The sequence below is a fragment of the Chroicocephalus ridibundus genome, chromosome 2 (assembly GCF_963924245.1).
Source record: "Chroicocephalus ridibundus chromosome 2, bChrRid1.1, whole genome shotgun sequence".
In the NCBI taxonomy this organism is placed as follows: Eukaryota; Metazoa; Chordata; class Aves; order Charadriiformes; family Laridae; genus Chroicocephalus; species Chroicocephalus ridibundus.
Window position 1 is genome coordinate 6,901,881 of NC_086285.1, and position 16,604 is coordinate 6,918,484.

At 43.1% G+C, this 16,604-nt stretch overlaps 1 protein-coding gene across 4 annotated transcripts in view; it reads left to right on the forward strand.

Moving 5' to 3' along the window:
- LOC134511030 (sodium channel protein type 5 subunit alpha-like) overlaps positions 1 to 16,604 on the forward strand; it is a 222,399-nt gene that overhangs the window by 191,139 nt on the left and 14,656 nt on the right. For all 4 annotated transcript variants that reach the window (XM_063324350.1, XM_063324347.1, XM_063324349.1 and 1 more), the window contains 2 exons: positions 7,682 to 7,804; positions 13,936 to 14,217. In XM_063324350.1, the coding sequence (XP_063180420.1) occupies positions 7,682 to 7,804; positions 13,936 to 14,217 (405 nt within the window). The remainder of the gene's footprint in view (positions 1 to 7,681; positions 7,805 to 13,935; positions 14,218 to 16,604) is intronic.

A 16,604-nucleotide genomic window follows, 5' to 3' on the forward strand; every position in this document is an offset into this window, starting at 1 on the left:
GTTTGCAGTGAAGAAGTGAATTGAGACAGGCTGAAAAATCCATTTGGAAAGGAGGGGGGGGCGGGAAACTGCAAATCAATAAGTCAGTTCGCCGTCTCGCTGGGTGTAAGCTCGCAGCGGCAGGTCGTTCGACTCGCCCTCAGAAATTAGCCGAGGTTTAATTCTTGATTCGCAGCCATCTGCCTTGGGAATTGACTGGAGTTGTTAGAAAAGCCTGAGCAGGTGTAAAGGAGGTGACAGATTAAGAGAACAGCAAGACGTAAAGAGGTTCTGCTGGAAACCGCCAGGAAGCAATTAGGATGCAGGAATGATTTATTTAAAAGCGTTTAAGCCAACAGGAGTGGCACATGCTGTTTGCAACAAGGCTGCCCTCTGAAAAGGAAACATGGCCTTGAAAAGCGTGGACACGAGGAACAGGAAACAAGCTGAGAAGATGGAATGATAACAGAGTTTCACAGCCTTAGTTTGACTGTTTGATGGGGGGGAAAAAAAAAAAAAAAAAAAGGAGAGGAAATGTCCCGGGGAAAAAGACATGATGTAAAAGCCTTTTTAAAAACGAGTTATATGAAGTAGCATTGGGCTTTCCAGGAGATAATTTTTGTTTATAATTAATCTAGCCACTCGTGTAGCCCATCATATTATAATACATGAGAGCACTCCACAAGTGGTAATGAACTCCGCTGACAGTGAGGGAAGCTGTTCATTAACTCGTTTGCAAACGAGCTTTCATCTCCATGCCACGGACTAACTCCAGAGCAGCGCTAAGGAGTTCGCAGTCTGTACCTGAACGTGAGGGTTGTGATTCAAGGAAACAGGTAGCAGGGGTGGGAATTTGCTTTAGGTCACCTTAGTCTCTCCCTCGTGTCCAAATTTTAAGACTTTCCTTTAACTTTATGCCTTTCATTCATAACGTGCAATTTCTGGATGGTCAGATGCAGTTGTACAGTTAGGCATCTGTATGGCAGAAAATGCAATGTCAGAGTGAAAGGGTAAAGAGATATTTTAAAAAAAATAAGGCGATAATAAAACGTCTGCTCAGAAAAGGTAGATGCTAAAGAGAATACCAACCTTATTACAAGCCCTTTTCACCCAACAGTATTTCAGAGTGGCAACAAGAAGTTCCGTGTATTTCAATTTATTTGCAAATTTCCCCTTTCCCTGTAGTTCTTCCCGTTTGCGTTTGGGGTACGGACCCAATTTGGTTCCTTTTTAAATCAAGGGGAGCGACTGGAGACTGCAGCCCTGGCTTTTAAAGACACAAGACGCTGGGCTGCTGCTCGGGCCGTGAAGATCTGCTCTCTGGGTACCGTTATCCTTGGCAGCAACGGACAGGAGAAACCAGACTGGATTGAAAAGAGGCACCCAGAGTAACCCAAGCTCTCTTTCTTCTGCTTTTTTCATTAAAAAAGCACAATTAGAGATGGAGAGACAGGTGTTCCTGGGGCACACAAAAAGCTCTTTGAGAGCACTGGGGGCCTGCATTAGCAGAAACTGCTTATTTAAATAAGTGGCCAGAGCTTTCAACTCAGCTGTGGTGTTCCCTTTCGGATGTCCTTTATTTTTCCCCACTGCCTCCCCTCTAATTTGCAGAAGCAGGTTAATTCGATGAAATCCCTAGCTGCATAAAACACGTGCTGTTGCCCAAAGCGAGAAGGAGGTCTCCTCTTCTCCCCGAGCCAGCAGCCGGGTGCTGCAGCAGGCAGATATTTAGTGGAGGTTCCCGTTGTTCTCATGGGTTTTAGGATTTATGACCGGCCAAGGAGGATTTTCACCATTTCCCAGGCAGAACTCCTTGTTCCCTGGGCTCTGCTATGAATTCGTCTCAGTAGTGATGTGGGGTTAATTCAAAAATGGATTCTATGCTGAGTAACACCTGCCTTTGAATGGTGCTGCTCAGGTCTGCTTCCAGCGCGGTCCAGTGGATGCCCGCTGGTTGTCTGAAACCATGTGCTTTCAGGCTGGTGGGAAGGAACACGAAAAAGAGAGGAGTGGCCCCCATTCCATCTCAAACCCACCTCCTTGCTATAGGAAACTGTCAGCCTCAGGTGAAACACTGCTCCCAAAGGATTCGCCCTTCGGGTTGCTGCCGCCAGCATGATTTCATGGCTAGGGAGTCTGTCTGTGCTGCTACTACGCTCTAAAAATGTATGTCTATAGGAAGGAACCTCACTGCTGTTATAGATGCAATAGCTCCTTGGAAAAAAAGAGTCTGTGATCTTTTGGTTAAAGACCGTTTCCCCTGTGTGTGCTGAAAGGAAGCTGCATTATTGCACTTCCTCCTTTATAACTGTTTTTCTGCAGCTTTAAAATTCTCTTTTGACAGCTTTACTGGGGTTTACACTGGTTTACGACACTGATTTCCTAAGTCACTGCATGATAGTGAAGACATATATACCTAGCGTGTAACTTTATCTCTCTGTGTTCACAGTGAACAATTTTAATTGTCAAAGAGCGCTGTCTGTATCTTGAATTACTGCGAGCACCAACGCGCTCCCTACGGGATCCTTCAAGGAGTTTAAAGTTTTTCATAGTTTAAAGAAATGCGCCATACAAAGGCTGCTCTTGGAAAGAAGCTGAAACGTTTTAAAAAGAGCTCACTTTGCTCTTGTTCCTCCCGCCCGGCTTGGCTTCTCACAGGTGGACACATGGCACGCCACGGCCAGTACGTAGAGACAACGCTGAGCACAGTGGCAGCCTAACACTACATAAGGCATATTTCTCATCTCTAGGACGGCAATAATGCATTAAAATAGTAAACCACAAAAAGTGGCAGTTACTGAAAAAAAAAAAGGTCTTGATTCCCAGACAAGACTTATTTTCTTTTTTGGTCCAATATAATCTAGTAGTGGATTGTTAAAATAATTAAGAAATTCAGACATTAATCTCATTAGAACATACTAGCAATAACTTTGAGCTGTTATCAGTGAGGCGAGTCTCTTTTCAGAGATCATTGCCTATATTAGAGCAGTCTAAATTCATCGATTCTTCTTGATTTTGCCCTGGAAACGCATGTGAATGCCATACAGCGCAGCACTCTAGACCCGAGCTGCTGATGCCACTAAGCCACATAGGTGACAGGAGGCTGGCTTTTAAAACACCTGGCAATCCCCATGGCTGGTATTTCTAGTGCTCAATGCACTCTCAAGATTTAGAAGCTCTCATTTTGTTCTTGAGCATAGCAATGAAAATGTCAAAAATGAAGGCTGGGGGGTTCGTTTATCTCTCCCTTTACCCAGCTCCAGGAGGCTGTCACACAAAACATTGTATAATCTATATAGAAAAACTTGGATGTAGGATTATGTAGGACTAGAGAAACACAGAAATGCAGGGATATAGGCATATAGATATAGTATATATTTATAGATATCTCTCTATATATATAGTTATATAAGTATAGACATACAGAGATATATAGATATAAGTATCTCTGGGCAAAAAAAGCAAGGAACGGGGGCAACAAACTTGCTTAAATGTCAGGATCAGAGAGAGCTCAACACCCCCTGCCTGTCTACAATGGTAAGAAGCAGCCAAGGTGTGTAGGAAACATCAACGTGGCTTTGCCTGGGGAACTTTACCATTTAGCCAGGCAGTAATTTCTGACTTTTCCACCTTTTCCACTCTTTCAGGGTGGAATAAGTCTGGGGAAGTGGCTGCCAGCGCTGAGGCTGTGCTGTGCTGAGATGATCTGAGGAGAGCAAAAGGGAAGAGCCGCCACATGATTGAAATCCTAGCCCACATGGTCGGTGAGACACCTGCCGTTAATGTCGGTGGAGGCAGGATTGCGTATACAGAATTATGAGGACCACTCTCCCCACCTTAAAGACCCTCATTGCTGGCCAGGCTGTACACTGGGACTCACGCTAGACAGCAACTCCAGTGAGGGCATCACCCTGAGAACCTCAGAGGAGCTGAATAAACAGCAAGTCAAGGGGATAAGAAAGAGTTTAGAGCTAACATGGGGGATATTATTACTTCATTAAGTTAAGGGAAGGAACGTTTCGACAAAAAGGTGTGAAAGCTTCTTAGTAAGATCTATCAGGTTCTGAAAAGACCCCCAAGAAAGATGCTGGAAGCAAAGCATCTGCAAATAAGAACAATAATAAGGCTTCTTGGGTCAGAAGAAGTGCACAGGCGTACGAGAGACTCAGCAGCTTACCTGTGAGCACACATGCCGTGTGAAAGGTGGAGGTGAAAGCTCAAGCCCAACAGCAGGTTGTGCATTTTATGGGAAATGGTTCCAGACAATAGTGATTCCTTAGGATTCACCTACTCTCCACAATGTCACAGTGCTGCCTGGTCTTAGGAGGTTTTGGTGTGGTTTTTTTTTTTTACTGAAAAACCTACAAAACTATTTGCAAACAGAAAAGATTAGAAATGTGTGCCATATTGTGAATCTGGAGGTTATGTTGACCCTGGAGGTGTTTTCTGGGTGCCAGAAAGTTTCTGATACTGAGCAGAGCACAAAGCAGAACCTTAGAGTAGCTCTGGGCTGCACAGCCCTGTAATAGGGAAAAAAAAAAACTAACAGAAACAGCTGACTTCACCTTTTGCTGTGATTATGTGGGGCAGTCAGCACCAATTTTGAAAACTGCTTGATTTTTTTCCTAAAAATAGCCTTCCGGGTCACTTTTCATCAAGTCCAAATGGTCAAGTCCCCGCGTTAGTAATTCTCCGATAAATAAAATTTGACGGGGATACCTTCAAAACCAACAGCCGAGCATTTAAACAAGTTGTCTCAAACTCAGTTCTGACTCCAGCCTTGTAGATCATTGCCAAATATCGCTCAGCTTCACGGCCTAATCCTCTGAAGAGATATCTAATGCTGTGTAAATCTGCGTCAGGAGGACAACAGCACCTGTGATGTGTTTCAGGGTGACATTTACGGCACTTTAAAGAAAATGGCAACCCGCTCAGATCCGAAGTCTGGTCTTGCAGGATCTGAATGGAATATCTACTGCCTTGAGAGGAAGGGGAGTGAAAGGACACGAGGGGGGAAGCACGCAGATGCACAAACCAAGGCGGTTTGAAGACCTTGAGAAGATCTGACTCTCAGTCATTGTGGGTGAAGCCAGCAAAAAAGGGTGTGGCGTGGTCTGTATTTGATTAATTTTCTTTTAAATCTGCACATTAATTTTACAGATAAATGAGCTTCCCTTGAAATATATGAGTGTAGAGGTCTTGGTTTCTGTCGCTGAGCACGCTGTCATCGAGCTGTTATTCTCATACCTCCAGCCTTTCTAGATAGGGAGCTCCAAGGCCTTGTGAGGTTAAGGCCATTTTCTGCACCAAACCTTCCACCAAAGACAGAAATACATGCCACGGTGTTACTCCTACCATGATATCTCAATAATACCAATTTTACTACACTTTTAAGATGACTTAGTTGAGTGGCTTTAGTATATAAGTGTGCTGCGCGCTTGTTTACTGCTATTAGACAAATCCTTTCTCCTTATTTAGGCAACATGAAGTCAATGGGGAGAGCGAATGAAAGGAGAAGGCTTTGGCCTGTAGGTTAATGCAACTTCAGAGTACAGGATGCAACCAAGGCTGGTAGGAAATAGGGAAGACGGAAAATTTGGAAGCATTGGTGAGTTTAAGATGATTTTGAAGTCAAACCCAGATTTTCATCTTTAACTGCGAGCATTGACTGAGCAAGATTTAGGTGAAAGAAGCATTACTAGTGAATATATGTCAAACCTATAGCATCAAAATAACTTTTTAGGCATGCCCATCTCACGGGTTCAGATCTTAGAGATGGAAGCAAAGGCTTCACTGGTGATTTTCACCTCCTTAGTGTCTAAGGGTCCTAAGACATCAGACTTTGAATCCAGTCTGCCTGTCTACTGTGTTGTTTTCACAGCACACTCACCACTAAAATGCAGAAGTGTTTATCATGACCTTCCTTCCGCATCAGCCTGCAGGTCTGTACACGAGAGGTGAGTTTGTGTCACACCTTGTTAAAGAGGGACATGTTAAAGGGTGACAGTCAGCCTCTGTGCCACTTCGTCGTCTCCAAATCTGGGCTGTCGTATCCCAGCGGATATCCAGCCTGCTGCATCCAGCCCAGGCTTGGTGTCTCTGAGACCTCCTGCCTTTAGGCTTGCTGTCACCCACATGCCACAATAAAGCCATCAATAGGTAAATAATTTAACAAATTGAGCAAGTTTTACAAAGATGCTTAGCAGTGCAGCCAGCGCTTGTTCATAAATGAAAGCGTATTCAGGAGGAAGGTCGCTCCATAAAGGACATGAGCGTGCGACTTAGGGGACCAGGGTCGTCTTATCCTGCTTTATCACAGCCCTCGTGGGTGGCGCTGGGCTAGTCAACCAACAGTGGGGTTCAGAGGCAAAGTCAACCTACCCTAAAATGGATAGGAAGATTTCCCACCAGGGGTGGCTGTCTTCATGGGGGAGACTAGAGTTTCCTTTTACGTTAAGCACCTATTTTTCATATAGTGTAGAAGAATCCCTACTTTTAGACTTTGCTTCTACCTTTAAAATGGCAATAAAGCACACTCCTTCCAGGTAAGCTTTGTGCACTCATGTTAGTAAGTGTGAGATAATCCAATACCACGATAAATGAGGCTGTGAAAACAGATAGTAAGTAAGATGGGAGTAAGGGAACTGTGATGAGCAGTATGCGCAGGCCTCTCTCTTCTAAGAAAATAACATTTTATAATATGTGGGGATTGATTTTGGATCCTTTTTAAATACATGCAAATTGGCACGATACCTGTGGTGTTGGAGAGCTGTTTGTTTCTCACTCCCTGCTCAGGAAGAATTCAGGCGGTGAACACGGATTTGAGCATCCAAACCCCAAAAGTTTCTGAATCTGACCCATAATCTCCACTGCCATTCAGTTCATCCGGATTCCAGGCCTGGCACTACAAAAGCTCTGAGAACATAAAGAGCATTGGAACCCCTTCATGCTTTCTCCAGTTTTGGAAATAGTTTATTTCAACTAAATCGTCTTTGAGAGGTATGAACCTCCACATTGAGCACCTCTCAAGTTTCTTTCTGCCTTAGAGGCCGTGCAGAAACCAGGAAAAGTGAAAAAGCACAGAATCAGAGAGTCATGCACATCGTCCTTTTAGAGCACGTCTATCAGCAATCTAGGATACTTGTTTCTAATCAGTAAGTTTAGGATTGGTAATTGAATGGTAACGCTTAAATCTTTTATCTCTGCTGGAAATGGTTAGATCTTACAGGTGCTTTCATCCAGAAAACCCTAAATTAGAACACTTATGTGACTCACATTTTCAATAGTGGAAGATGCACACACCTTGAGGAGTGTAGAGGAAACCTCCAGCCCAGGCGTCGGAGAGAGGTGGTTTTGTAACAGTCATCTCTTTTCTCACCCACTTTGTGCAAGAGGATTTCTGTGTGCTTAGTTAGAAGAAAACCAACATCTTTGAAAGTCTGTATTTCTACAAATTTTGTGTTAAAGTGGAACAAAGGTTTTGTGAGTTGGTAAGAGTTCTGTGTGTGTGTTGATGTAAAAAACTCCTTTTTTGTGTGTTGGTCTAATTTAATGTCTTCCATTTAAGGTGGGGTTTTTTTCCCCACTGTTCCAGCAGTTTCCAGCTAACCAGCTCTTTCTTTTCAAGAAGGGAAGTCAGAAGAGAAGGAAAATGGCAGGACCGTACTAATAGATTGTATTTTTGCTTTGTGTCTCCATTCAGGTCTCTTTAATAAGCCTCATAGCCAATACGCTTGGATACTCCGAGATGGGTCCCATTAAATCCCTCAGGACCCTCCGAGCCCTGCGACCGTTAAGAGCATTGTCACGATTCGAAGGGATGAGGGTAAGAATAGATAAAGCATTGATCAAAGCTCAACTGTGTGACACGAAGCACGTAACAGGGAACAGTTGCACGTGGTTTTGTCTTCATTTTGTCTGCCAAAGGAAATGAACGATAATGCTGCATCAAAACAACAAAATCAGAAATCCCTCCTTTGTCTTGATGGCAATTGTATTATTGCAGCTTTATCCTCTGGTGGATTTAATGATAAACTAATCCTGCTGCCTAACTTGTCATATTGCGCTTCAAAAAACAGCTTTTTGGCCGAGGAAGCATCTGGCTAACAATTACCTCTCAATTATAAGGCGTATCAGGGGAATAACCAAGTTACAAGTTTACTCCCTGCTTTTGACATGCATTAAAATGAGACTGACTGGGAAAGTTCTTAAGGACGTTTTCACTAATAATTAAAGGAAAAATTAGAAATGCTGAAGACAGGGAAAGCAAATGAATGATTATATAAAATCTTGCCTTTGAACAGATTGCAGTTTTAATATGGGATGTCAGGATTAACATTGGAAGTATGTAGCTTGTGTTTGTTGCTCCATCTTATGCACCCATCCCTTTGCCTCCTGCATTCGTTTGCTGGCGTGGCTATATCCACACAGCATACTTGTTTATTTGTTAAGCCTACCTGCTACACTAATCAATTATTTCTAAATAAGCACTTTATTTAACTTCCTTGCACCGTGCATGACTTGCAGATGATGACGGCTGTGTTCTGTATGAGCTGAGGTTACTGGTAGTCTTGCAGATTGCATAGTAAGGTAAAACAAATCTGTGACAAAATTACTTGCATTGTCTGATGGTCCCGATGGTCCCTACGAGGTCAAAGAAAATGCTACAACTTTTTCATACTGAGATATATTCAGGGTAAAGCTTTCCCGTAGATAAAATTTTGGTCTGAATCATCAGTGACTAAAATGTGTAGTTCATGCACTGAGCTCCTAGCAATTAGCAGCTCTTACTGCAATACCCTTGCAGTAAGACAGATGGAAGGCTGGAGATGTGACGACCCAGGTCATCCAGGAAATATGGTGATAGAGCAGTTTATGAAAACCCCCATACCCATACTTTGCCCGTTCCGTGGATGACCAGAACTGGGGATCTACGGCTTTGTCCCACAGACCTTGTGATTATCTAAATCAGATTATTTTTGTGGATGAAGATCAGACAAATCTAGTCGCACACCTCTCTCCTCTGTGTTAGTACCAAGCCAAAAAGATTCGAGAGGCTCTGTTCGCCTGGGCACCCAAACCTGAATCGCTTTGTTCACCACACTCTTTTCAGCAACCACGGGCAATATTTTAAAGGTTATTCCCAAAATAAAACAAAAGCCATCTGCAGATCCTCAGCTAGCACAAAGTGATGTTGCACTACTGACATTAATTAAAGCTCTCGCTCCTATGTCATCTGATGACCTCACTCCAAGTCTTTATTAAACACACGTAAATTGAGCAAACATTGGTATCAGCAAAAACTGCACTAGTTTAACTACCAGTGTGATTTGTGCATGGGCTCTCTCAGATCAATTTAAATCTGGCTTATGAAGGCTTAGCTTCTACTGGTGGATTTGCAAGTTCTTTAACATATTCTAAGCTGACATAAGAATGTTCACTCATGACTTTGCATCAGTTTAACTGAATTGGATTCAAACCTGAAAAGCAGTGGGAAGACTAGCTCAAAGCATTGGAAAAGTGAGAATGAAATAGGAAAGAAAGAACGTGAAAAATTTCACATCTCTATCAAGAGGCTTTCTAGAATAGCAAGGTGTTGGCTTGGTGGAGATCCTACGTGGTGTAGACCGACAGATCAGCCCAGCAAGTTTTCTTCCCAACAGTCTCATACTTGTAGGCTCCCCTGGTCCCTGACTCAACATCCCTTTTCTTCCCGGTACCATTGCTGCAGCTGAAATATATTCAGTCTATTGGAGGTAGTGAATTAGCTTGAAAGCTATGATAAAGTGTAATTGAGAATACGTGCTATTGGAAAATCAAATCATTTTATTTTTAGTTTGTCTAACCACACTTAACATGACTAGGGACAGTTAGACCTTTCATGATTAGGAGTTCATATGCTCCAGAATGCACAGGAAAATTGCCAGCACGGTGATGGATTAAATAATGATAATGTTGAGAAGCAAACACTGACAGTAAGAAAATAATAATAGTTTGCTCTATTATGATGTCTTTTTCTTGAATAACTCGAAGATTTCTGCATGACTAGAACAGGAATAAGAAAGCCCTCATTTATACTGCAGTAGGAGACTTATTTCATTGACACTGTACCTAAACTGGGGAAAAAATTGGTCCTGACGCAAAGGCACAGAGTAGCACTTGGATGGCCAAGAGGACCCCTTACCACCAGACTTCAATCCTTTCCCCATCTTCAAACAGGCTGGGACCTGTCTGCGTTTGACACAAGTCTCAGCAGCTCCCATCCCATAAGAGATCTGCAAAATAAAGCTGAACCATTGCCATCTTGCCCCTTTGTCCCCGCAAAAGACCACAGTAAGACCAGTATCCTACATGACAGTCACTGCAGACCCTGGGCTGCCATCCCTGGGCCACCGCCCTGCGTCACCCACCGCTTCCCAGGCCATATTAGAGCCCAGCGTACATTAATTTAGGTTTGCCTGTCCCAAATCATAAAGTCTCCCATGTCCCCTCCTTTATTGTCCGTCAGGAGATTATTTCAGAGGTGCCATTTCCCTACAAGTTTCTTCCCAACAAGGGAGGTTATGGCAGTATTTTGAAAGGATGAGTGGGATGATGATAGACCATTTAATGCGAAAATGATACCAGGCAAAGTCATGGTGAGGCTGCTACAAGATACACGCAGGAAAGAAATAGCATAATTAACGCTAGTTAGCATGATTTCATGGGAACAGTTCTTGTAAAACTGATATGGTCCTTTGATTTGATTACAAATTATGCTGATGACGGTAACTGCGCTGATATAATATCCTTAGATTTCAGAGAGGAATCTGATACCGTGGGACATTATGATGAAAACACGAGCTTTGTACCAAGCCAAGTAAACATATTTTAAATTAATTTAAATGGGTGATGGATCTCGAAAAGTAATTGTAAGCAGTGATGACACTGTAAATTCGGAGATGAGTGTCTCAGGGTGAGGGATCCTCCAGAATAAGAACTGTCCTTAATCCGGACTTTGACAGCATCTGGAAGAAAATATAAAATCTTTGCTGACAACACACAAAGTGAGCGGGGTAGTAAGTGATATTACGGATAAGGGAATTATACTGACTGATCTGGATCACAGTGAAAAACAGATCAATGGTACAACATGCATTTTAATAAAACCACATGCATTGTACACCTCAGGAGGAGGAAAGTAGGTCACTCTGGGGGACGTTTCTTGGAAAACGGCGCCTAGAAGGACTTAGGGGTCAGGATGACTGTTCAACAGGACACAAGCTTTGGGGCAGCTCCGAGGTGACTAATACAATCCCTCAGTACACGGGGAAATAACCCAACAAGCAGAGGGAGAGCACTTTGCTTCAATACTGGAATTCCACCAAACTGCTTGACATGGAGTGTTAAAAATGGGAAAGTCCCTGCAGCATGATTACAAATCTGAAGGAATGATGACAGTTAGAAAGAAGCTCTGCTTTTTTAATTACCCGAAGCACTGTTCAGTGGCAGCTCACCTGCAGTGAAGGCTGGGATGATAGGAAAAGGTGTCTAACAGCAGATGACTAGTGCCTCAAGTTCAGCAAATTCAACCTGAAAATGCAGCACCTGTTTCTAACAGTGAGGGCAAAGGACACCAGGAATAGATTATCTAATAATAATTCTTTTGTCTGTTATTTGAAATCATGACACGGTAAATTAGGCATCTTTGCCAGAGCTGTGCCCAGGCTTGGGTAGGAGTTAAAGCCTGGACCTGAAATTACTGTGGGAAGTGTGGTGGGCTCTGCTGTGGCAAAGGGAGGATAAACCCACCGTGCATGTCCATTTCTGGATTTAAAATCTGAACAAGCTTCATCTGAAAAGGTGGCCCGTGAGATCAGGAGAGCTGGGCTACCAAATCTATAGCTGGACCACAAGCTGTAGATCTGCACCACTGTGGCTTTGGGGGGAGGGTGGCTCAGTTTCTAGGAGATCCCTAAAGAAGCCAAGTGGGAGGTGGTTTCACCTGTAACGGTATTGATGGAAATCCAGAGGTACGAAACCTTTTCTTATACAGGGCTATATGTATTGCTGTTCCTGGATGCAGCAGAAATACTGCCCTTTCCGTGGCAAGGTTTGCAGCTGAACTTTTAACATGAGTTTATGATAATAACTTGCCTTTATGTATTCGGGTCTTTAATTCCTCTCACCTGCCTCAGCGCAAAGCGGGAGTGCTTCCAGCAGACCAGACGGCATCGGGCTGGTGTAAGAGCAGAAGCGGTGAGGGAAGAATGAAACCCCCTGTTAATAATTCATTCGGAGAGGTGTTACGGGATTTGCTCCAGCCTCGTGTCGTGTTTTGTTATCTACGAGCCATTGAACATAATTCAGCAGAAGGGAAAAAGCAGGACGCGGGCATGGCCATCGCTTGGGCTGCTGAAACCGGGACGTCTGTGTCCTGTCACAGGGCTCGCGGGAGGGAGCAGGGTTCGGCAGCATATGTGACATGAGTGCAGTGCTTTTGTGCTGGCATGGATTAAAATTGAACGTAAATGTTGTCCCACATAGCAGCAAATGAAAGCTTTGACAAGGGCCAAGGCTACAACCAAATAAGCCCTTGACTTGGAAATTATTCGTCATTTTGGTGAACACAGTAATTTTGGTCTTAAAACAATGAGGTTAGAAATTGATTAACATCCAAAACTAAGACATAAAATTAGCAAAAAAAAAAAAAAGAAAGAAAAAAAGAAAGAAATTGAAAAGTCATGAGGAATGGGCCTATACAGAAAAAAAAATTTAAAAAAACTTGGTCAAGCAGCTTTTCCTGTGTGCAAATTAGCTTCATTCATAAATGCACAAAATATAAATCTGGGTTTTGAAAGATCTACATAATTTTGTATTGTATATTGTAGATGGAGCTGCTGCTATACATGCATGAAAATCGTTTCACTCTTCCGGGTGTTTTTCTTCCTCAGCAATGCAAAAATGATGGGGAAACGAATGTTACATTACTATCTTGTCAGAAAATTGGACACTAATACAAGAGAAAACAAGGGCTGACATTTTCCATAATCAGATTCACAACTGAATAAAATTTAATTTTTATGGATCAATATTACCTTGTCTCGGTTTCAGAAATGTAGATGGATAAGAGGAAGAGCTTAGTGTCTGCCTACCAGATTTTGATCTCGAAAATACGAGACAGAGATGGAGACAAATTCGTATGGTGGGGCTGGTGTCCCCAGCAATGCTATCAGGCAGCTTTGCCTGGACTGTGCAATGCTAGAATCTCCAAAAGCTGTGAATATGGAGAAACCTTGCTGACATAGGAAGGGGAAAACTACATTTTGTGATACTGTTCTTCCCTCAGAAAACGTCTGGTTTTACACAGGGGTTTGCAGCCCCGCCTGGCTTGGTGTGCAGGAACTTTTCAGCATGTCATGGAAAAATATAATGCATTTTTTGTTAAATTAGAATAGTTTCACCGTTTTAATCATGCGTACTGAGCAGACAGGGGAAGTTGGTTTAGCACATTATGCCTCAATTGGTTATTATTTAAATATGCAAAATTTGTCACAGCTAGAGTTCACATCCCAAGGACTACAGAGGCCTGAGTTCAGTAAAAGATTTCAGAAATCTTTTTTGGTCTATTTTGAGAAGACCCTGTGATGCACCTCAGCCATTTCCAATTAATAGTGTGATTTTTAGAGACTGAAGTGTATTATCCAGCAGGATCTGAGAGGTCATGATGACTTTGCAGATTGCTCCTGAATTAAAAGAATCCTCCTGATGCCAACGGATGACCTCTTCAATTATAAAAGGGAAAAAAAAAATCATGTGTGAAGCCTTTAATGGTGGTCTGACTCTTAGCTAGTGTTAGTAGTTATCCACCTGTCACCATGTTCAGCCTAGTTAACCAAGGTTGCACAACAGCTTGTTAGTGAAGCATCTATGTAAGTGCTGACATTAATTCTGTTTTTCTCTCCTGTTTCACCCAAGGTGGTGGTCAACGCCCTCGTGGGAGCCATCCCTTCCATCATGAATGTTCTGCTCGTCTGCCTCATCTTCTGGCTCATCTTTAGCATCATGGGAGTGAACCTCTTTGCTGGGAAGTTTGGGAAGTGCATTAATAAGACAGAAGGAGATATGCCTTTAGACTCCAAAATTGTTAACAACATGAGTGACTGTATACTCTATAACGTGTCAGGCACGTTTTACTGGACAAAAGTTAAAGTTAACTTCGATAATGTCGGTGCTGGGTACCTGGCTCTACTACAAGTGGTAAGTGTGACCACCAGAAACTAATGGGCAAATGTTGCTTGTTCCTATTGAAATCATCAGCTTATATGCTCAGGTTAACCTCTAGACTTTCCTGGGGTTTTCAGACTTACCCACCAGAGGAGTGCCTTTCCTCAAGTGTAAATGAGTCATATTTGGTGTATTAATTTGGCCTAGAGATATTTATGGCAGCTTCTGGTTTTAATTTGAGTTTCTGGTGCATCACTAACGTAGTCTTCTGGGGGGTGATTGGACTATTGAGGTGGACTAAAGATCATTTTGCCAATATTGTAACCTAGAGCAAAGTTCAGTTCCAGAAACATAAAGTCATGGTCCAGGAAGGACTATTCATGCAGACAGAGCGCACTGGCCTTCCTGAACTGCCTGGGACTTCACTATACCCTGCAGGGAAAAATGAAGTTACCGAACCTTCAGTTACTCACCTGAGGTTATTGCATAAAGCTGGAGTCACAGAGAAATCGTAATTTAGAGTCTTCTGTTCACCTTCCATGGAGATGTTCAAAAAGGACACTGATGCCTCTCATTCTGCTTCCTCATCTCATTTCCACCTGCTGAATGTAGTGAGTCTGGTTGAACCTAACTATGAAACGTGGTGGTGATCAGATTGCAGTAACTCCACACAGCCTGATTTCTCTGGAAAGGTGGCAAGAACATCTCAGAGAAGAGACTGTTGAGGTTCAAAAATGATGGCAATATTTGATCTATAAAGACAGAAGTAAGCCACTTTTGCAAGCTTTTTCAGCAGCAAATGTAAAACACAGATAAACGGGTTGCATGCACTGAGATTGTGACGCAGCACAGGTACCTCTATCCTACTCTAACCTGTAGGATAGAGCCACAGGAGACTCCATCTTCTTGTCCAGGCTCGGCCACTGGACTGCTGAGTGATTTTACACAAATTGTGTTGCGTTTCAATTCCATGGCACCCTCATGTAAAATAGTTATTTTCGTTGTTCCTTATTTACTCTGAAGTCTAATGATGACAAGGGCTGGATACGCACCAGGAATGTCTGTTGTGTTGCATTTTAAGTACACAGAGTGAAACAAGTCCCTCGCTACATCCTTGGACAGGGGAGGTTACTGTCTTGAAGCGCCATTGATAGCATTCCGTGCTTCTGGGAAAAAACTTGCATGCTGGGAGCTCAATTCAGGTGTCACATATAGACATCCAGCCTCTCTGATGCAGTAGGGTATGGCCCCAGGCCCCCACCTGCCCTTCCAGGAGGGCATGAGCCTCCCACAGGTCCCCCATCAGATCTGCCAGCCCTGCTCCTTCCCATGGTGCAAATTTTCTTTCTTCCAGATCTTTTTTTTCTTTATCACAGATGCATGAAATAGCTCCATGAAGTAGCTTTCCCTGGTACACATACACTTGAGTTTGAGATCTTCTGACCACTGTCCATCAAGTCTTGGCTTTCATACCCTCTGGAAAGTGGAAAGGTTAGAATGGACACAACCACTTCTGGTTCTTTCCATGACATAAAGCTGAACTTGCTGAGAGCGAAAGCTTTTATCTTTTGCATGTAATTATGATATTCAGCTCACCCATGCTGGGTGGATTAATTCACTTTGAATGTCATTAATTAGATTTTCTGTTCTATGTAGTGCTTTCTTTGCCTTTTATTTAAACATCCAATCTGGCTGAGCAAAAATTTCCAGGTTTGAAATAGTATGCCTCACCTGAAGCTTCTCATCTCCTCCATGACTGTATAACAGATGCCTAGTTTGTCTGGCACAAAAAACTCCGTCAGGTTAGTAGTTATTCCTTCCCCATTTCGTTTATAAGGCTCAAGCTCCAGCTTTCTGAAAACCTGCAACCTTTCATAAATTGGCATTGCCTAAGGAGTATGCTGAAGCAGTCTTTTCTATTGTTCTGCAGTATTAGTTCCTGAGCACTAGGCATTGGTGATACTGGCTGCATTCAGCAGGTGGGACTGCCTTCTGCTGGGATCAGAGATGGTCATAAGGTAATCTCAGCATATTTATGAAAGGATGGTCCAGCACTGCTGTTTTCCAGCTGAAAATGGACTTGATGACCCTGCAGGTTTCTCTCAAACCTGTCATCCTGTATTGGGTAGCAGAGAAGTAGGTTTTCCAGTTGCAGAAGTACAAAAGAAGTACCATAAACGTAGAGTCCGTGCAGGCTGGACAAAGTGATTACGGCAGGAAATGAGGGAGCCCTAAAACCTTGCTCAGCTTCTATGGCAGGTGCTGCCTCCTTCTTCCAGGAGGAAGGGCAGGAGCCAGGTGCCATCAGGGGATTGATTTTAACTTTCATCCTGTGCCTGGAGCTCTTATGTCTGCTGCTAACGACAGTCTTAGGCAATAAAGTGTAAAGATGACACCCACAGAGAAGGGGCCCAAACATC